We start from the raw sequence: 22,174 nt of genomic DNA, 5'->3' as shown, positions 1-22,174 counted from the left end.
AGACAATGGCATCCAATCTGCTCCTGTACATTAGCCAGGGGCTGCACTGCTGCTCTGGGCAACTTTGTAAACTCCAAGAATTAGAACTACTTGGCCTCCAACCCCTAGAAAGAAGTATGTTCACCAAGTTTCCTCATCAAGAATTCACTGACCATCTTGTAAGAAACCACAACAGTCTCCATCCAGAGGACCCAAGCTCCAGCTGTGGCTATCATATAACATTTTTGGAACTAGAGAGATGGCTCAACAATTAAGAGCATTATCTGCTCTTCCAAAGTCCTGAGTTCAATTCACAGCAACCACATGTGTGGCTCACAACCATCTATATTGGGATCCTATGTCCTCTTCTGGCGTGTAGGCGTACATGCAGATAGAGCACTCACATACATAAAATAAATAAATTTTAAAATTATTTTTTTGTTTTGTTTTTTTCAAGAGAGGGTTTTAATGTGTTACAGAGCCCTAGCTGTACTGAAACTCATTTGTAGATCAGGCTGGTCACAAATTCAGAGACCTGCCTGCCTCTGCCTCTCAAGTGCTGGGATTACAGGCGTGTGCCATCATGCCTGGCTAATAAGGGGCTATTATAAAAAGTGAAGTAAGCCTGAAGAAAAATTTTTTTAGATTCATAGTTTCTCAAATTGCATACAGGAAAACTTAACCATGACACTGAAAAGTTAACTATATATACATATATAGGCATACATACATGTTTATATATACCTACACATATCTTTAATGTTTCTTATAGTTATACTAACGTAAGATAGCTATATATTCATTATAATAAAAGCTAAAATATTACATATTAAATTGAAAACAAAATAAAGTATAAATTACCTTTATTTAACAAGTAAATAGTTTTTCCCAAATAGAAAACTGTTTCAAAGAGCAAGAATTTGGTGTAATAGCAAACGACTGCAGCTTCAGATCCTATTCTGTTCTTAAGCCGTTTGAGTATGTATATTGCTTGTGGATTTTACTCTGTAGATAGGCTGGCCATTGCCTCTGAGTGCTGGGATTGCAGGCACGCGCTATCACTGACTGGCCTGCACGTATTTTCTTTAGTTTACTGCGTATGCATCTTGTCTTTTCTTGCTCTCAGGCCATTAAGTGGAAGTCTTCTAACAACAGTTTTACAAAGGGAAAGCCCTCAATGACAAAACTCACACTGCTTTACTGAAGTCTGCAAGAGTGACTATCTATTCCAGTTCTTGTAGACTTGGAACAGGAACATGTTTTACTAATAAGCTCCTCTAAGTTCTTCTACTTAAGAGCGCCACAATGCAGTGGTTCTGGCTCCAGGTTTTTGTTTTTGTTTTTGTTTTTTCTGGGTGATGCAGATACTGCCGTGTCTAGAGTAGGCAGGGTTATGTATACAGCAGGAGCACACCATCTTCACCATCTTCATAAAACCTCTGTTCCATAGTGTCACTAGTTTTACCTTCCAAGTGATTCCTTAACCTGGAATACTTCGCACTGTTGCTGGTGTGCATCTCACTCTCTTCATGCTTACTAAGAATATGTGATAAATGCTGCCAATCTCTGCAGCCATTCTCATTTCTCAGCTGATTTTTCCCTTCCCCAAAGAGTCTGCAATACAGGCAGAAGACAGCATCTTTAGAGACTGAATACAGCAGCCAGGATCTGATGCCCTTCTCACCGCTTGGAAGAATTCGTGAGTAATATGTTTCTGAAAACTTCCTTCCTGTGCTATCTTTTGGAAAATTAAAATTTCTTATTTGAGTTGCATCATTTTTGACAAGAATATCACGTTGTTTTGTATTCAAAATTTGGGGCCATAAACCTGGATCTGAAGAAAGTTCAACTGACATAGCAATTTCTTCTGAATTTCTGTCTCCCGATTGCTCTTGAGGTGGATCTGGTCCTGCAGTCACAGAAGGTAAATTCTCATTCTGCTCCCTCGATGGTTTATCTAGCCTACATTCTCCTGCAACTTTTACTATCTCTGAAAATTTTTCCTTTTTTCCTGGTATTTCTTGTGTTTTTTCTGAAATTGTACTTGATAATTCATGTAATTTTCTTTCATTTTCTTCTCTGATAGCATTCCTTTTTCTGTTTTGTAAAAGTGTTATCTTTGCTTTTCTTTCCATTATCTGTAAAGAAATAGAGATCACAATTTATTGGCATTTTAAAAAGTAAAATATAGGCTGGAGTTTGGCAATTTACCCAACATAATTAACACATGATCCATACAGACAAAGTATATACCTAAGATAAATATATGTTCACACAACCATTCAACAGAATATTGTGGCAATAAAAAACTATGCATAAGCCAGCCAATATGGTACACACCTTAAATCCTAGTGCTTAGGAAGACAGAAGCAGGCAGATGCCTGCCTAATCTGGTTCACACAGTGAGTCCAGGCCAGCCAGTAAGACCCTAGCTTTAAAAAACAAAACAAAACAACAACAACAAAAAAAAACGAAAAGAGGGGGCTGAAGAGACAGCTCAGAGGTCTGCTCTTCCAAAGGTCCTGAGTTCAATCCCCAGCAACCACATGGCGGCTTACAAACATCTGTAATGAGGTCTGGTGCCCTCTTGTGGTGTACAGGCATATATGCAAACAGAATATTGTATATAATAATAAATAAACGACCCAACAAGATAGGAAAGATGTTTACTTCAAGTTTGCCAAACAAATAGCAAAATCACTATGAATATAACATTTATATAATTCCTGATTGTCTCATGGTTCTTCCTGCTGTATATAGTTTATTTTACTAATATATAATATAATGTAATAATATAAATGTATACTTAAAAAAGAAACATGAGCCAGGCAGTGGTGGTGCACATCTTTAATCCCAGGACTCAGGAGGCAGACAGAGGGAGGCAGATCTCTGAGTTCGAGGCCAGCCTGGTCTACAAAGCGAGTCCAGGACAGCCAGGGCTGTTACACAGAGAAAGTCTGTCTTGAAAAACAAAACAAACAAAAAAGAAACATAAAAAAATATATATATTAAAAAAAGAAACACAAAAATAATAAAAATAAACATAATAAATAAATCTTTAAAAGAAAAGAAAAAGGCCAGTGTACTAGCTAGCTTTTTTGTTTGTTTGTTTGTTTGTCCTCAAGCTCCAGGGGATCCGATGCTTTCCTCTAACTTCCATGATAAACTGCAATTACAGATGCACATAAACACATACATACACAATTTAAAATAGATCCTTGGGGGCTAGAGAGACAGCTCTGAGGTTAGGCGCACTGTCTGCTCTTCCAGAGGTCCTGAGTTCAATTCTCAGCAACTACGTGGTGGCATTCTTTTTACCTCTAAGGGATACCAGGCATGAACATGGCGCATATACATATACATGTATACACTCATGCACACAAAATAAAAGTAAATATATTATCTTAGTAAGGGTTTCATTGCTGTGAAGAGACACCATGATCATGGCAACTTTTTGTTATTGTTGTTTTTCTAAACAGAGTTTCTCTGTGTGTAGCCCTGGTTGTCCTGGAACTCAATTTGTAGCCCAGGCTGTCCTAGATCTCTCATAGAGATCTGCTCGCCAGTGGCTCCCAAGCGCTGGAATTAAAGGTGTGCACTACCACACCTGAGATTTTATTATTTTTTGTTTTTGTTTTTTCGAGACAAGGTTTCTTTGTGTAGTCATGTCTGTCCTGGACTCAGTTTATAGACCAGGCTGGCCTTGAACTCAAATCATCTACCTGCCTCTGCCTCCCAAGTACAGGAACTAAAGGCGTGTGCCAACCACGCCTGGCTCTTGTGCTGGGATTTTAAAGGCACATTTGTCACCACATCTGGAGTTTAGCTTTCCTTTCTCGCACATGGCTCACTACTCACATCACCCAGCAACATACCCACTTACAGGATGTCTTAAGCAAAATAATAATTTGTTTTAGAACTGTCATGTATAAGAAGAGCATCTACCCACTAGATGCCAACAGCACCTATAAAGCATTGACAATAAAAAATATTCCCATGCCAGGCAGTGATGGCAAATGCCCTTCGTCCTAGCACTCAGGAGGCAAAGGCAGAAGGATCTCTGAGTTAGAGGCCAGCCTGGTCTACAGAGTGAGTTCCAGGACAGCCAATGCTACAGAGACACCCTGTCTCGGAAAAAAACAAAACAAAACAAAACACAAAAACCCCAAAAGTTCCCATTATCACTGGTTTAGATCAAGAGCATGTTTTGAGCCACTGTGATATCTCAGCCAGTAAAGGCACTTGCTGAGTGAGCCTGCTGGCTTGACTTAATCCTTGAAACTCAGCAGAAAGGTAAGGGAATTAACCCCACCAAGCTGCCCTCTGTCTGTACTCCTGGGTCATGAAGTCCACCTGCACTCACACATACACATTACTCGCACAATATAATAACTGTGTTTTCATGTAAATATTTTTTCTTTCTTTTATTTATTTTTGAGACAGGGTTTCTCTGTGTAACCTTGACTGTCCTGGACTTGCTTTGTAGTCCAGGCTGGCCTCTAACCCAAGTATTTTCTTAAAATGTATCTATTTGCATTAATTTATTTATGTTTGGTTTTTCCAGCCTAGGTTCCTCTGTGTAGCTTTGGCTATCTTGGACTCACTCTATAGACCAGGCTGGCCTTGAACTCAGACATCTGCCTGCCTCTGCCTCCGGACTGCTGGGATTAAAGGTGTGTGCCACCACTGCCTGACTAAAATTTATTTTTGTTTCTTATTTATAAGGGTATGTGCCATTAGAGACCAAATGTCAGGTCTCCTGGTGTTAGGAGTGACAGGTGGTAGTGATCTAGTAGTTATGTGGCTGCTGGGAACTAAACTTGGGTCCTCTGGAAAAGTTGCAAATGCTTTTAACTGCTGAGCCATCTTTCCAGCTCTCTATTAAAAGAAGAGCTGTTTTATGACTACGTATTATTCAGTGATCAGCAACCAATGACATCACTGAGCAATCCCCAGCCCTCTGTTCATATATCACGAGGATTTCTCTACTGCTCTTCTCCGAAGACCTGCTACTACTACTCATCATTTGAAACAGGTCGAACTCTGCTTATACAGTTGTGGCGTATTTTGATCACACATATTTCCCCATCTTTATTTTCTTCTCTTTACTTTATACTCTATGTGCAAACCTTCTATTATATGCACATGTGCATGTATGTATTTGGACGTATGCACTCTTGAGCACGTGCAGTCACACAACAACATTAGGTGTCCTTTTCCAAACACATGGTTATATAGGCAGCCCTAGGTTAAACTCAGTGAGCTACAAAACAAACAGAAAGACATTGTGGTGGTTTGAATGAGATGTCCAGGCTAAGTCTCAGGCATCTGAATACTTGTCCCTAGTTGGTGGCTGTTTGGAGGTGTGGCCTTGCTGGCTTAAGTATATCACGGCAAGAGGCTTGTTTGAATACTCTAGCATTTCCAGTGTGCTCTCTCAACTTCCTGTTTGTGACTCAGATGTGAGTGCTCAGCTACTGCTCCAGCTGCCTCCACTTCACCTTTTCAACTACTGCCCTCTGGAATAAGGCCTTTCTTCTACAAACTGCCTTAACTACAGTGTTTTATCACAACAACAAAATAGTAATACAAACACGAATGTAGAAAAGGGATTTGCAGAGGCAAGGGAAGTTGACAGTGTAGGAAAAAGAAAGAGTGGGGAATGAATAATAAAAACATTACATATATATATTATATTCACACACACGATTGTCTAATACTAGTTAGCCAGCTCTCTATGAGATAAAGTCTTGTTTTGCAGACTTGGCTGATCTAACAGCTGAGGTAGAACAGGGTAGCCTCGACCTCACAGACATTCACCTGCTTTGGCTTACTCAATGCCAGGATTAAAGGCATACACCATCATCCCTGGTATCAAAACTTAAAAGCCCAGGATGATAGCATCCTTCTGAACCTGAGTGCTCCTACAGCCTGACAGGAGACAGCAACAAGGCAACCACTAGAAGCCTGAAGGTCAGGTAGCCTAGCGTATGCACTAAATAACAAGATCTTGTCTCACAAGGTAGGAGGCAAGGACAGACATCCCGCGTGTCCTTCCAAGCTTCATATACAAGCACTTGCACTCACACACACTCTCTCACTCTCATAATTAGGGACTAGAGAAATTACCCCAGCACCTCTTCCAGAGGATCTGGGTTTGGTTCCTAGCACTTACGTGGTGGCGCCATCACATCTGTCTATTAACTATAGCTTCAAGGGATCCAAAAGCCTTTTCTGGCCTCTGAGGGCATCAAGGATGCATGTTTTACACAAAAAAAACATGCAGGCAAAACTCCCATGTATATGAAATATGTAACAAAAACAAATAAAACAGAGAATTACCTCTTTATATACATTGGCACAATCCTGACCGCAGAATCTCTTTTGCTGGCCTGTAATCAGGAAGTTGTGTCCAGTATTCTTGGGCATATACTTGCCACACTGTTCACAGCAGTTCATTATTAGACCATTGGTCAGTCTGTACTCATTAAAGCAATTATTACTACACAGTTTATGTGTTATATTGTTAATACTGATTTCATGGCGAACCTAAAAGAAAACAAAATTTCTTAAGACAGCATTACATATTTTGTTTGTTTTTGGTTTTTCAAGACACAGTCTCTCTGTGTTAGCCTTGGCTGTCCTACACTCGCTTTGTAGACCAGGCTGGCCTTGAACTCACAGCGATCCACCTGCCTCTGCCTCCGGAGTGCTGGGATTAAAGGCGTGTGCCACCACCGCCTGTCCAGCATTACATAATTTATTGCCCTGCAGTATTTAGATCCTCCCTTACAGTATTTTGGAGGTGGATGAAGGGAAATTTTCCACACTTAGAATGGTGTCTATGCATCAAGCAGTAAGATAGTTCTAAGGTTGTAACTGAGATAAACTTATGCTCTTGATTTGAATGGCCTCCAACATTTCTCAACCTCAGAGTTAGTTACCATGACAAAGTAAAACAAAGGGCTGCCTGAAGGTCTTGCTCTTCCTCTTCAACATGTATCAACCCATTTGTCCCACCCACTCCCGTAACTATTGCTACCTTCATTGTCCTGAGATTACTGAATTATCACAACTAACCCCACAGAATTTGGCTGTCTGTCCTGGAAATCACTATATGTAGACCATGCTAGCCTCAAATTCACAGAGATTCACCAGCCTCTGCCTCACAAATGCAGGGATTAAAGGTGTACACCACCACTCAGCAGCAAATTTTTTTTTGGTTTTGTTTTTTGAGACAGGGTTTCTCAGTGTAGCCTTAGCTGTCCTAGAGCTCAAGTCTGTAGACCAGGCTGGCCTTGAACTCACAGATGTCCACCTGTCTCTGCCTCCCGGGTGCTGGGATTATAGGCATGTATGACAACCCCTTGATAAATAATGTGAATTCTAACATCCTTAGTAGTCCTTCGCACCTGAATATCTAGAATATGGGCATTAGTAGCTGGCAGAGCTTATACTGTACTTATAACTTAACACTGTTTCTACAGGCCTAAGTAGCAACAGTACAAAGAGCAGACCTCTCCTAGTTTATTACAGATTATACATCTTGACTTAGTAAAGACGTCTCTTCTAAGACTCTGGTTGTCGTTATGAGGACACAGGGATGCACATTCTCGTAAGGACTTGCTTGACTCTACTGGAGGAACAAGAGTTGCAGTCCTCATAGGAGCATCTCTGAAACACAAAGGAGAGAGAAACATCTGAAGATCACTGTACTTTAAAATCCACTTTCAGCTTCACTTCCACTATTTCCTAATAATAATATAGCAGAAAATTCAAATGGAAACTATCTTATAACATTTGAGTTCAAGTTCCTTAGTATTCTAGGATTTTAAATGCTAGCAGTTGGGGCTGGAGAGATGGCTTAGGAGTTAAGAGGACCCAGGTTCAGTTCTCAGCACCACATGGTGGCTTACAACTGCCCACAACTCCAGTTCCGTGAACCCAGTGACCTCTTCTGGCCTCCAAGGGCACCAGGCTTATACAGAGTGCACGTCCATAGACACAGGCAAAATACTCATACCGATAAATAAATCTTTAAAAAAAAAACAAAAAACCAATCAAAGCACTTTAGAAGACAGAGCAATGGTGTTAAATAGATGGCTCACTGGCGCACGGGCTGCTCACCTAGAGAACCCGAGTGTGCCGCCCACAGCTGGCAGCTCATACCTCCTTGTAACTGCAGCTGCTGGGTGGAGCAATGTCTCTGACTTTTGAGGGCACTCACAGGTACCAACACACAAGCACACGCACAACTTAAAATTCCTTCCTTTATTTTTATTTTATATGTATGGTTATTTTGCCTGCATGTCTGTGTACTACATGGGTATAGTGCTGATAGGGGCCAGAAGACTGTGTTGGATCCCCTAGGACTAGAGTTAGCTACAGTTAACCTGGATGCTGGGATTTGAACCAAGGTCCTCTGAAACAGCAGCAGTACTCTAAAGCAATGAGCCATAGCCATCTCTCTAGTCCTATAAAATCAATCTTAAAAAATGTTAGTAGTGGGCCTGGGGAGATGGCGCAACAGGAGAAGGCACTTACACACTGGTAGGCTGGCAGAACAATGCGTAAGATGTAGAAGGGAAGGCAAGCGTCGTATCTGAGAGAGGGGTAGTATACGTCTGTACCTAACACACCCTTTGTTGAGACTACACTATAGATGAGCCTGTACTTCTAGAGCAACCCAACTTCAATAAACTTGAGAACACCTCTGTTACACATCTGCCACAAGTCTAGCTCACAATCTTATTCAGAGTATTTATACTGGCAATTAAACCACATGGAGAAATGGTGAGGCTGGCTTACCTTTTACATGTTACATTCCGTGTCCTTCGAGTACGTTTATGAGAGAAAGAAGAAAGGCAGGTGGTTGAACAAAAGAGGTGAGCGGATCCCTTTCGTTGATAAGCTGTTTGTCCCTTCTGCAAAGGACTTTTGCAGTGTGCACAAGTGATTTTAGCAGGTTTAGTGGGCTGCTGCTGGTTTGAGGGCTGGAATATCTGCTTAGGAAGTGAGGCCACTGGTGATAAAGAATCCACCCTTTGCTGTTTCTGGTTACGAGGAAATGACGCGGACTGGGAGATCCAAGAATCTTAAAAAGTCATGGAATAAATAAAAATACACATTAGGACAACATTTGAATTGAAGAGTTTAAGAGACTCATAAGCACATGGTTAAGGCAGAATAACTTTGGCAATCAACCCAGAATTCCTCCTACTGTTTGATTCGGTAGGAAATGTTTCTCAAGTGAGTCTCCAGCTGGTGGAGTCAGGGCCTGCCTGGTATGGGAAAGACTTAAGGTTGCAGCAATAACCAGGTATTTGAGAATCAAGTGTAATCCTGCATAGTGGTGCAACCTACAGTCATAGTATGATGAAAATAAAGACAGAGAAAAAATTTATACTTTATGTATATACACACACACACACACGTGTATATGTACACACACATAATAATGACTACAAGTACCTACTGTACATTCTAAGGAATGTTTACTTTTATCAGTGAAAAAATAAATGATGTGTACAAAATCTATCTCCTGAATGTATTGTATTATGCACGTATTTTGAGCTCTATGAGCTGCTTCTCTGTGGTGCTGGGGATGAATACACCAGCTCAGGGTTCTACCAGTGATCTAAATTCCCAGACCTTTGGCTTGCTTTTTCTTCTGTCATATGTTGAAATTACACCCAATTCTCCAGTGATGTTAGGAATAAATGAAATACATATTCAACTATAGAGTAAATAGAAGTTACATCTGGCATCAAACTTGCTCTGCTTATTTAAGTTTAGAGAGCAAACCAGATTCAAGCAGCAGTAGGAATAAACATAGCAATCTTTGCAAGATTGGTCAATATTAAGACTATGGGGAAAATAAAACCTCAACTCCCAAAATAGTTTTGTTTTGCAGACTTATTGATACTTAAGGAAAGCATATATGTATATTATTAGCAAAGTAGGACATCATTATTATATTGCTTAAGATGACAAAAAAAATTTTTTTTTCCAAGACAGGGTTTCTCTATATAACAAGCCTTAGCTGTCCTGGAACTCGATTTGTAGGCCAGCTGGCCTTGAACTCACTGAGATTCACCTGCCTGCCTTCAGAATGCTGGGATTAAAGGCATGTGCTACCACACACCGCTTAATATGGTAATTTATCTTTAAAAAAAAAATCACTTTAGATTTCGCACATATATAGAACAAATGTGTTCAGTTTTACAATACAATTATTTAAATTCCTAAATAACTTTTAGCTGGGTATGAGGCAAGATGACTAGCTAATTCTAGGCCAGCTTGGGCCACAGATCCTGTCTTTAAATAAGCTATTCAACTTACCAACTGGGAGAGGGGAGAGAGGAGAGGGGAGAGGAGGATATTAGTGTTTCTATTCAAATTGAAGTCTTAGCCAAAATTTCCCATGCCCCATGTTCAGGGTACATTTTAAGGCCAGAAGAGGCTGTCTTACTCACTGTGAGTCCCATTGTGCTGATCCACCTGCCTGTCCCCAGTGCTGGATGAAGGCCTATGATATGACAGCGTGCCTGGGCCTTTTCTTCAGTTTAAGATAAAGTCTCATGTAACACCTGCTGGCCAGACTGCGATCCTCACTGCCACTTAGATTACAGGTATGTACCATTAAACTCAGTTTAAGTTGTTAGTTCATTTACTTTGTAGTCCTTAAAATTCAACAGCCTAAAACCCACTAAAATAGTCCAGGACAGTCAAGGCTACACTGAGAAACTCTGTCTTGAAAAACAAAAAAATACCCTCTTCAAACTACAGAGACTTCAGTTATATCAAGTAACACAATTTATCTTAATATGAAAGCCAATAAATTACTTTATACAGAATATAAGAGATACGAGTTCTAAAAAGAGCAGAGCTGAGGAGATAGCATAGTGATTAAAAGGCTTGCCCCACAACTGTGTAAGGACGAAGTCCTGAGTTTGATCTCCAGTACCCATGTGAAAATAAACAACACAAAGAAAGTGGAAAACAGAACAAAACAAATAAAAAGCAGGCAATGAGACAGCTTAGTCAGTACCATCACTCATCACTTGCAGCCAAGCCTGACAACCTGAGCTAGATCCTTAGAACACACATAGCAGAGGAGGACTGATCCCTGCCAGCTGACCTGATCACTTTGCATGGGCTGCAGCACACATGCACACATCACCAATTTAAGCCAGCAATGGTGGCACTTAACCTTAATCCCTGCCCTCCGGAGAGAGGTAGGAAGATCTCTGAGTCTGAGGTCAGCCTGGTTTACATATTGAGTTTCAGGGCAGCCATGACTACATGGTGAGACCCTTAACATTTTTTCTTAAGGTTAAAAAAGAAAAGAGCTGGGCTGGAGAGATGGCTCAGAGGTTAAGAGCACTGTCTGCTCTTCTAGAGATCCTGAGTTCAATTCCCAGCAACCACATGGTGGCTCACAATCATCTATAATGAGATCTGGTGCCCTCTTCTGGCTTGCAGGTGAACATGCAGGCAGAATACTGTATGCATAATAAATAAATAAATAAATAAAAAGAAAGAAAAAAAAGAAAAGAGCTCAGGAGGCAGAGGCAGATCACTTTGAGTTCGAGGCCAGCCTGGTCTACAAAGCGAGTCTGGGACAGCCTGTCAGGACTACAAGATAAACCCTGTCTTGAAAAAACCAAAACCAAAACCAAACCAAAAAAAAAAAAAAAAAAGATATAGGTGGTGGACGCCCTAATCCCAGTACTCAGGAGGTAAGACAGGCAGATCTTTGTGCGTTTGAGGCCAGCCTGGTCTATACAGTGAGCTCCAAGGGACGGAGGGGGAGAGAGGGAGATCGAGATCGATCCAGATCCCTGGTGCCGGCCAGCTAATGAACCTAGCTGAGCTGGGCTTCAGGGTCAGTTAAAAAAAAAAAAATCCTGTTTCAAAAACTAAGCTAAGACCAAGAAAGGAAGCTAGCTCTGGCCTCCACGAACATGTGTACAGAGTCACATTGAAAGCTAAATGTACTTGAATATAAGGCAATAATACAACTTACTGCTTACCAGGATTGTGATGAGCTGCAAATCTTCCATTCTGAATTGCATCTGCAACATCAATCCTACCAGGATTAAAAGGTCCTACTGCAGTCTCAGTCTGTGAAGGTAAAGATAAGGTGTAATGTTTGTATATTAACACTAAAACCTCTCCCAAGGTGGTACTCTACAGTGATATACAATCATTAAGTTCCTACGTCACCCAGCATTTAGGGCTTACATCCACTTCTAAAGTTGTAACATTAGGATTATCCGTCAGTTTTGTAGTGATACCATTAGTAACCCTTCCTGAATTTACCTTACTTCTTGATAGACTGGAAATGGAGAAATCCAAATTTTTGGTACTATTTTCATGAGGTAGGATAAAATTGGTAGGATTTTTCTCCTCCTCTCCATTTATTTCTGGGTCCCCTTCATCATCAATTACAATTGTTTCACATATATTTCCCTTCTGAGACGTCAAGTCTCTTGAAGGGGGAATCATGGAAGAATTTCCTTGTGCGTCTGCATGTTTTGAAGATGTAAATACAAAGTTTCTTTCATTAGTCACTGCTGGAGCACAAACTGGAGGCTGTACTGATTCAATAAACACAACGTCATCATCCTCCATGGCTGAGCTTCCAGATGCACTAACTAAAGAACTGGATGGACCACCAAATGCTTCCACATCTGCGGGATGAGCTGCCATGGCCATACTTCCAATAAAGCTTGAGCGCAGCGCAGTCAACTAATCTTCCCAGTGAATGTCTATCCACACCGAAGCACCTGTAAGAGATAGAAGGGGATTCTTTCAATTTCCTGCAATAGCACGAGTAAAAAATTTAAATCCACTCATGTGATTCTCATTCTATTTTTCCTGTGAAATTCTACTTCTTTGTGGAGTTTGATAGAAAATATGCAATTTGATAGTCCTTTAAAATAGTCAATTGTGCCCATTTTATACTACTTTCCATTCATAACAAAAATGGCCTAAGCTTTCTTTAAATTTAAAATAACAAAATCTGGGCTGAAGAGATCACTTGGCAATTAGGAGTGCCTATTTCTAGCCCCCACACCAGGAAGCTCACAACTGCCTGTAACTCCAGCTCCAGGGGATCTGACACCCTCCTCTAGACTCTACAGGTACCTGTACCCACATGCCCACTGTGGGCGGTGCCACACTAGGCTGCAGAAGATAGGCAGGTGTGCATGGGGAGCTATCAATCCAGGAGCTTCAGTTCCTGCCTTTAGGTTCCTGCCCCAACTTCCTTCCATGATGGACTGTAAAATATGAGAGAAGAAAAACGCAGCTGATAGAGGCCTGGCTTGTGAGGTTTCAGAGGGAAACAAAGACCAACAGAGCCATTTGTATAATGTATTTGAACCTGTTGCCTCTGGCTAACCAGATCTGAAAAACTGGCTGTGATTAACAAGATACCAGCATCACTGAGAGGAAACCTGGAAAGTATCTGGCACACACCTTTGCTCTCAGCACCTGGGAGGCAGAGGCAGGTGGATTTCTTGAGTTTGAGCCCAGCTTGGTAAAGTGTTAGCTCTAGAACAGCCAGGACTGTAAAAAGAAACCTTGTCTTGAAAAACAAAACACAACAATTAAAAAGGGAGAAATCTGGAAAGTATCTCCCCAAGGACAGCACACAGAAGCTGTGATCCAAAAGGGTCACGACTGCATCACAAGCTGACAGCTGAGGTTGACGTTAAGTAAAGGCACCCCACAAGATACTGCGTGTGACAGCGTAAAAGCTATAGTAGTCAAACTGACACAGAGAGAAGCCGAGGCCTGACATGAGGAGGCAGGATTAGATCAGAAGACCCTAGCATACTGCAGAGGCCAGGGCGGTGAGAGATGCAGAGACAGGTGCAGGTGCAGCTGAACTGCATGTGTCAGGAGATAACCTGTATGTGTTGCAGATGGCAGAGCTGGAGAAGTGAAACTATCCAAAGTTCTTTGGAGCCCAGAAGATCAAGAACTAAATCCCAGATGCCAGACTGAGCTATTGACAACGCAGAGTCCTGGTTTTCCTTTGATTGGATTGTAAATTTATCTGGTTCTTCTCTTGGAATAAGAAGTATGGAACTATGTTTTATTTATATAAGCACCCAACAGAGAAACTTTGGACTTTTACTTATTTTAATTATTTAAAAACTTGGGCTGGGCCGGGGAGTGGTGGTGCACACCTTTAATGCCAGCCCTTGGAAGGCAGAAGCAGGTGGACTTCCGTGAGTTTGAGGCCAGGCTGGATTACAGAGCGAGATCCAGGACAGCCAGAGCTGTTACACAGAGAAACCCTGTCTCAAACCCTCTCCCCCACAAAAAACCCAACTAAAACTTGAGCAGGAGAGATGGTTCAGCAGTTAAGGGCACTGATTATTCCTCTAGAGGTCCTGAGTTCAATTCCCAGCAACCACATGGTGGCTCACAACCAGCTATCATGTGATCTGATGCCCTCTTTTGGCCTGCAGGTGTAAAGACAGGCAGACAGTGTATACAAAAATATTTGAAAACTTATTATTTTACATATATGGGTGTTTTGCTGCATACATGTCTTTGCACTGCCCGAAGGCCTGGTGCTCAGGTCCCTGAAACTGGAGCTGCTGGGAACTGAACCCACTATTCTTAACCACTGCAACATCTCTTCAGCCACCTGATTTTTTATTTTTAAATAGATGCCGAGGTATATTAAAGACTTTGAACTTAAAATTTCTTTTTTATTTCTTTAATGTCTGAGTGTTTTGCTTGCATGTATGTATATGGCACGTGCCTGGGGCTCTGAAGAGAGCATCAGATCCCTTGAGGTAAAGAGTCAATGGTGGTTGTGAGCCACCATGTGGGTGCTGAGATTCAGACAGTGTCCTTAAGAATGACTGAGCCATATCTCTATCCCCAAGACTTTGAACTTTTTTCTCTTCCAAGACCCATTTATTTATTGTTATGTATACAGTGCTCTGCCTGCATGTACTCCTGCAGGCCAGAAGAGGGAATGAGATGACTTAATAGCTGGTTGTGAGCCACCATGTGGTTGCTGGGAATTGAATTCACGACCTTTTGCTCTTAACTTCTGAGCCGTATCTCCAGCCCAGCTTTGAACTACTAAAGCATATTCTTAACCTGTGGGTAAGATACCTTGCAAACCTCTAAACCTCCAAAAAATATTTACAATTCATAACAATACCAAAATTATAGCTATTAAGTAGCACCAAAATAATTTTATGATTTGGGGGTCACCACAACATAAAGAACTATATTAAAGTTTCAAAGCATTAGGAAGGTGGAGAACCACTGCTTCTTGTTTTTTGGGGACAGGATTTCTCTGTGTAGTCCTGATTGTCCTTGAACTCATCTCTATAGACCAGGCTGACCTCCAACTCAGAGACCCGACTGCCTCTGCCTCCCAAGTGCTGGGGTTAAAGTTGTGCACCGTCACTGCTCCGGGGGAACCACTGTTTTAAGGTATATACATGTTTTTTTTTTCTTTTTTAAAAAATTTATTGCATTGACGTTTTGCCTGCATGTATGTTTGTGTAAGGATGTCAGATCTTAGAGCTACAGATAGTTGTGAGCTGCCATGTGGGTGCTCGAAATTGAACTTGGGTCCTAGGAAAGAGTAGTCAGTGCGCTTAACAGCTGAGCCATCTCTTCAGACCCCAAGTGTACACATTTTTAAAAAATGTTTATTTGTCTGTAATCCCAGCATTCAGGGAGGCAGAGGCAGGCTGATCGCTATGAGTTCAAGGCTAGCCTGGTCTACAAAGCGAGTCCAGGACAGCCAAGGCTAACAGAAAGACCCTGTCTTGAAAAAAACCAAAGAGTGCATCTGATGGGGGCTGGAGAGACGGCTTAGCCATCAAGAGAATTTACTGTTCTTATAGAGGACCAGAGTTCTGATCACAACTACCTGGAACTCCAGCTCCAGTGATCATCACCTTCTTCTGGCTTCCTCAGAACAGAGACATGCAGTCTAAAAATATTTTTTAAAGAATTATTTATTTATTAGTTATACAGTGCTCTGCCCACATGTGAGCCAGCAGGCCAGAAGGCGGCACCAGATCACATTGTAGATGGTTGTGAGCCCCCATGTGGTTGCTGGGAATTGAACTCAGGACCTCTGGAAGAACAGTCAGTGCTCTTAACCTCAGAGCTGTCTCTCCAGCCCAGCAAGAAAAACATGTCTAAGAAGTACTGTTTTAGATCACAGGGGTTGGAGAGATGGCTCAGTGGTTAAGAGCACTGGCTGCTCTTTCAAGGGACTAGGATTCCAGTCCCCGAAGGCCCAGAGCAGTTCACAACCTGTCTAGTTCTGACTGACCCACTGCCCCCTACTGGGCTCCTTGAACACTGCAAACAAGTGGAACACGAGCACATCAAACACTTATACATGTAAAATGAAACCTTTTGAAAACTACAATCTGCTCTTTCTCAACATTTGTCCACTATTTTGTTTTGTTTTCTTCAAGACAGGGTTTCTCTGTGTAGCCCTGGCTCTCCTGAACTCACATTTTGTTCACTGTTTAACGTATATTTTAAGTATAGTTAGTAGTTAAAAAAAAAAAATCAACAGCAGGAAGAATTGTCTATTGGAAAAAAAGACAAAAATTTTAAGTGCACAGCATCTTATGAGTTGGGGTTTAGTCCCATTTAGACCCATCTAGAAAAGAACAATGTTAGGAGTAACCACAGGTGTGTGTCTTCACACTGGGTCAACTCTTCAGTGTAAAAGAAAACAGTCTATCCTAGTAACTTTAAACAGGAAAGCTACGCAAAATGACTCACAATGAAGATGCTTTCCTGATTTCTACCAAATACTTCACCAGACTGGCTTAAAGACCCTTGATTAAGAGAAAAACAAAAAACTCTTTAGTACCAACAGCGAACCCTGACCAGCAGAGGAGGAAGTAAACCAAGGTGAGGCTTTTCTACCGACCTTCTCCAAAAAGAAACAATAGGGATCAATTATTAAAAAAAAAAAAACTACAGCAGACCAAGCTCAATGTATTGTTTGCAGGTTCAGAATTAGGAGTAGGGTGTACAGCTAAGTGGACGGTAAAAGCGTCCTCCAAGCCAGCAAGGGATTCCTATTTCTCCCAAGTCCACTCTGCGTCACCACGGCCAATCCGAAGGTGGAAGCGGTTCAACCAACTGGAGCCCATTTGCCGCAAGCCCTTGCCTGAGGCCTAAGGTTCCTATCCGTCAGTAAATTGCCTACAAGAGACACCAGATCAGCCGGGAAAAAAAAAAAAAAGAAACTACACAAAACAAGACTAGAAACTGCACAGAGCGATGAAAAAGAGCCAAAGAACCGCGGGACTCAAGCGGCGCCCCTCGTGACCGCAAACGTGAGGTCTCGGTCAAACAGACAGGGTGGGAGACTGACCCCAGGAGGGGGGCCGACGGGCCCCTCCCCCGCCCGTGCGCCCGGAGGACGGAGCGGAAAACACCCGGAACCCAGAGGCCGCCGCCGCCGCCCGCGCCCCCCAACCCCGCCTCTTTCCCCCCAGTCCCCACCCCTGAGCGCACCGGCCCCGGCGGACGCCTCACCCAGCCCGCCCGGCCGCGCCCGCGCTCGCTCGCTCAACACTCGGGCCGCACAGGAAGAGGCCGGGGACGTGAGCGCGGCCCCCGACGCAGCAGCAGCGGCGGCGACGCCGGCCTCCAAGCCCCGGTCGATAGGAGGAGGCTCCCGAGGCTGCGCTGCTCCCAGCCACCCCCACTCTCCGCGGCCCTCGACAGGAAAGACAGCGGGGAGAAGCCTCACCCGGTTCTGGCTGCAGCTCCGCGGAACGAACCTCCCCTCCCCCGGCCCACCCCCCTTCGGCGACACGCACAACTCCGCTCGGTCCAGTCCCGGCTTTAGCGCTGGTGAGGAGGAGGTAGAGGAGGCGGCGGCGCGGCGGAGCCCGGGGAGGCCCCGCCCTCCGCACGCCCATTGGCTGCTGGCGAAGGCGGCCCGGAATGCCTCGGGCGTGCCCATTGGCTCAGCCGGCCTTCTCTCAGGACCCTCCTCGGTGAGGTAGTCAGAGCGCCTGTCCGTCAAAGGTGGGCCACGCCCTCAGGGCTGCCGTTCCCTCCCCCCCCCCCTTCCTCGTGCAGTCCCGGGCTTAGCCCTCCCTCCCTCCCTCTCTCCGTCCCTCCCTCCGTGCCCCCGCCCCACCCCCACTCTCGGCTTGGTCACAGGGGTCCAAAGCCCAAGGGGCGCGGCCTCGGGTCGGGGGCCGTTCGTCGAGGCTTCCCGCGGGGCCGGGATCCAGCCACCCGGCCTTGGCCTCTAGACGGTCACCGCGGCCCCCTGCGACTCTGCCCGAGGAGAGACGCGGCCTCGATGCCCCAGCGTCCTCCCTGTCCAGGTCCCCAAGGCCCCGGCGACGGGCGAGCCCGGCAGTGCCTGCGGCGGGCCGAGGGGGCGGCCCGGGCCGCGGCTGCTATGGTGCTGGCGCGCTGGCTACGGTGCAGGCGCTTCCACCTCGCCTCGCCCGTGGGAACGGTCCCCCACCTCCGCCATGGCTGCGGCGGGAGGAGACGTCGTCCTCCATTTTGTGGGATCTGTTGGGAGAACTTGGGGCCCATCTGAACCGAACCCCGTGGAAACTCGGCCCGGGCCGCGCTCTACCGTCGGCCTTGTCCTCGGCCGCCAAGGGCGCGCGGGCGCATAGGTTGCGGCGAGGCCGCACGACGGTGGGGCGACCAGACGCTGCCGCCCCGCAAGATGGAGCCCCGGACCCGCGCCCCGGGGACCCGGGCTGTCTGGGCTCGACCGTCGGTGCCTAGTACAGCGCGCGCCCGCGGGGCCTGCCCAGCATCTGTTCTCCACGTTGACGGGGCCTCGCTCGGGCCACCGCGCGCCCATCGCTCGGGTCCTTGGCCCCTCAGGCAGTGACCCTCGCACGGGAGCCCGGCCGGGCGCGCTCGGAGCGGAGCCCGGGAAGGGCGGCACGAGGGTCTTTTGTTCCTCGTCTACACCTACATCTTCGGCGGATGTCATGGTGCGGGATTACCAGGACTCCCTGGAAAGACCTAAGAGATGCACCTCATTCTAACGGTTGTTAGCGGGATTTCAATGGATGCGAAGTAGTTGGTGACAGACCAAATTGCTGTATAATGTGTGAAAATAGATGACTCTTGACTGAGCATGGTGAGGCACGCCTCGCAGTAGAGGCTGGTGGATCTCTGAGTTTGGAGGCGGGTCTGGTATACAGAGTGAGTTCCCGGACAGTCCGTGCTACCACCTACACAGGGAAATCCTGTCTTGAACAAAAAAATAATAATAAGATGACGATGATGAGGATGCCTTTCTTTTAAGACAATGTTTCACTAGCATTGTCTGGTCTCTAATTCGTGATCTTTCTCCTGCCTCTGCTTCTGGAGTGTTGGGATTGTAAGCATTTCACCACTGCTTTGCTGGTTTAGGCATAGATAGGATTTCAAAACAAACAAAACCCCATGCCTCGTGGCACATGCCTGTAAGTACCAGTATTTAAGAGATGGAGGTAACAGGATCAGTTCAAAGCCATCCCAGGATACATAACATTCGAAAAAAGGCAGCTGGGTAGAAGGTTATAGAGAGACAGCTCAGAGGTTAAGAGTGCTTCCTGCTCTTAGAGACTACCTGAGTTTGTACCTGCATGAGGCAGGTTCCAACTACCACCAACTCCAGTTCCAAGAGATAAAATAAGCTCTTCTGGACACGCTCTCCTGGCCTACCTCCACACATCGGTGTGTGCACACATACAAACGTACAGAAATCCTGAAAAAAAATTAACATCCACCTCTTCCCCTTTTTCTCTTTTGAAGTATGATCACAGCACACTTCTCCAATTTTTGAAAAGCCAAGGCTACACAGAGAAACTCTGTCTTGGAAAAAAAAAAAGTAACAAAGAAAGAAAGAAAAAAAGCATATAAATCTTCCAAATCATGTTTCTTGTCTGTGCCTTGGTGGAAGAGCTGAGCAAGCTGTTATATTACATAATGCTTTACTTCGTGGACATTACCAACACCATCACCAACATTTCATTTAAGGCTTCAATGACCAAAAATAATTGTGTCAACCTTAATAACATCTCAGTGTCTACCGGAGGTGATAACCATCCTTTTTTCTCTTAAGCCTTCAGAAGTGCGCAGGTGGAGGTACATTGAGTTGATATACAAGGACTCTCTAGATTGGAGGGACTAAATATTAGGCTTGGTAGCCACAAGTCATGTAGTTTCTGAAGCTCCATTTCCGCAAATCTTTAGCACTAGCACTGTTCAAAATTAAAAACTTACAGCGTGTTTTCCTTGGTCGTGACAAGAAGGACAGCTGTCCCTTCAGTGTGCTGCCATGTTCAGGGAGTGCATCAGTCAGTGTGATTACACTACTATACCATAGTGCACACACAGTAAATTATGTGGCTAATGGGTTTAGAAGCTGGAAATTTCGTCAGGGAGCTGCATCTGGTAAGGGACTCCTGAAGTCATAAGTGCTAGGTAAAGAGGGCAGGAACAGAGCCCTCTGGAAGCACTTTTATGATGAAGCCACTCCCGCAGTAGATATTTGACTCCCAGCATTTCACCATACGTCCACCAAAACTGCTAGAAACCTCATGACTCAGTCGTCACTCAATGGCCTGATTCGCTTTGCAGCCACTTGCAGTCTCTTCAGCAGCACATAAATACTAATATGGATTTTGGAGGGAACATTCAAAGTATAATAAGAGTTTTGAAATTTTGGAACAAAGTTTTTCAGTGATAAATGATACTTTCCTAAATTAAAAAAAAAGATTTCTTTATTTATACAGTATTCTGCCTGCCACAAAAAGGCACTGGATCTCGTTACAGATGGTCACGAGCCACCATGTGGTCGCTGGGAATCAAACTCAGGACCTTTGGAAGAGCAGACGGTGCTCTTAACCTCTGAGCCATCTCTCTAGCCCTACTTTCCTAAATTTAATGTCAGAATTTTTGAGCCTAGGATGTTGTCACACTTCTTTATTTCCAGCACTCAGTAGACAGAGGCAGGCATATTTCTTTGAGTTTGAGGGTAACCTGGTCTACATGGTGAGTTCCAGGCCCACCAGAGATACATAATGAGACCCTGTCTCAAGGCACAAAGATTCTATAAGAGCAAACTACGGAGACAGTATGAAGTAGCTGACTTGAATGAACTTTCCATTAGCAAACCTACACTTAGAATCTGTTTGGAGCTGTGTGTGATTGTGCATGTCTGTAAAACCAACACTTGGCACTGAAGCAGCGAGATTTTAAGTTCATGGCCTACCTGGGTTTCATAGACCCCATGTCAAAAAATATTTTTAAAAATTTTTAAAAATTACAAGTGTTTCAGATCAGTTTTTCACTCTAAGCTCCCAGCATAGTGGTACATGCTTGTAACCCAGACCCTTGGAGACGGAGGCAGAAAACTGGATGTCTGAGCCCAAGCCTAGGCAAAATAATGAGATAGTGTTTCAAACATAAGATGTTTTTCCACAATAAAATATTGAAGTGTTGGGGCTGGAGAGATGGCTTGGTGGTTAAGAGAGCCACCTGCTCTTCCAGAGGTCATGAGTTCAATTCCCAGCAACCACATGGTGGCTCACAACCATCTATAATGTGATCTGGTGCCCTCTTCTGGTCTGAAGGTGTACATGCAGATAGAGTACTGTATACATCATAATAAATAAAGAAATCTTAAAAAAATTGAAGTGTTACAAAAATTAAAAGATAATAGTTAATATAGGGCATGAACAAGAACTTTGGAGATTTTGTTTATTGGGCATTCCAGACTGAGCAGTATTGAATAAGAGTTGCTGAAAATTTTCTCGAGTGAATGAAAGATACATTCTGAATAAAAAAAAGCCGCTTAGTTAAGAATTAGGTAATTAAAAGCAAATCCCTTCCCAGAACAGCCAGGATACATCAAAAGACTGGGTCTCAAAAAAAAAAGGGGGGGGGGCACTGGGCATGATGGCACATGCCTTTAGTCCCAGCACTTGGAAGGCAGAGGCAGTTGAATCACTGTGAGTTTGAGGCCAGTCTGGTCTACAAAGTGAGTCCAGGACAGCCAGGGCTAAGCAGAGAAACCTTGTCTCGAAAAACCAACCAAACAAACAAACGGGAGCAGGAGAGATGGCTCAGAGGTTAAGAGCACTGGCTGCTCTTCCAAAGGTTCTGAGTTCAATTCCCAGAAACACACAGTGGCTCA

At 44.0% G+C, this 22,174-nt stretch overlaps 1 protein-coding gene across 4 annotated transcripts; it reads right to left on the bottom strand.

The window, feature by feature from the left end:
- Positions 1-825: 825 nt before the first annotated feature.
- LOC311589019 (zinc finger MYM-type protein 5-like) lies at positions 826-17,900 on the bottom strand. 4 transcript variants are annotated; one of them, XM_084767264.1, is made up of 7 exons: positions 17,826-17,900; positions 12,304-12,770; positions 12,015-12,105; positions 8,788-9,073; positions 7,497-7,653; positions 6,322-6,528; positions 826-2,117 (listed from the first exon to the last, which is right to left on the bottom strand). In XM_084767264.1, the coding sequence occupies exons 2-7, from the start codon at positions 12,697-12,699 to the stop codon at positions 1,371-1,373; spliced, it is 1,884 nt and encodes a 627-aa protein (XP_084623390.1). In that variant the 5' UTR covers positions 12,700-12,770; positions 17,826-17,900; the 3' UTR covers positions 826-1,370. The 4 variants fall into 4 exon arrangements, with proteins under 4 accessions (XP_084623390.1, XP_084623388.1, XP_084623389.1 ...); XM_084767262.1 differs by having other exon boundaries at positions 17,756-17,881; XM_084767263.1 differs by lacking the exon at positions 17,826-17,900 and adding an exon at positions 17,539-17,731.
- Positions 17,901-22,174: the final 4,274 nt, after the last annotated feature.

This window comes from Acomys minous (genome assembly GCF_964271855.1).
Source record: "Acomys minous genome assembly, chromosome: 18".
NCBI lineage: Eukaryota > Metazoa > Chordata > Mammalia > Rodentia > Muridae > Acomys > Acomys minous.
Note: the sequence above shows the minus strand (reverse complement) of the source record. Positions and strands in the feature narration are given on the sequence as shown.

What these genes read in the sequence shown, in the direction of transcription:
- LOC311589019 (XM_084767264.1), bottom strand. Translation starts at nt 12,699, where the DNA reads ATGGCCATGGCAGCTCATCCCGCAGATGTGGAAGCATTTGGTGGTCCA. An exon ending in CGGAATGTAACATGTAAAAG is followed by an intron (nt 7,654 to 8,787) that starts GTAAGCCAGCCT and finishes TTTGTGTTTCAG; the next exon opens with AGATGCTCCTATGAGGACTG. An exon ending in GTGCCAATGTATATAAAGAG is followed by an intron (nt 2,118 to 6,321) that starts GTAATTCTCTGT and finishes ATTTCTTTACAG; the next exon opens with ATAATGGAAAGAAAAGCAAA.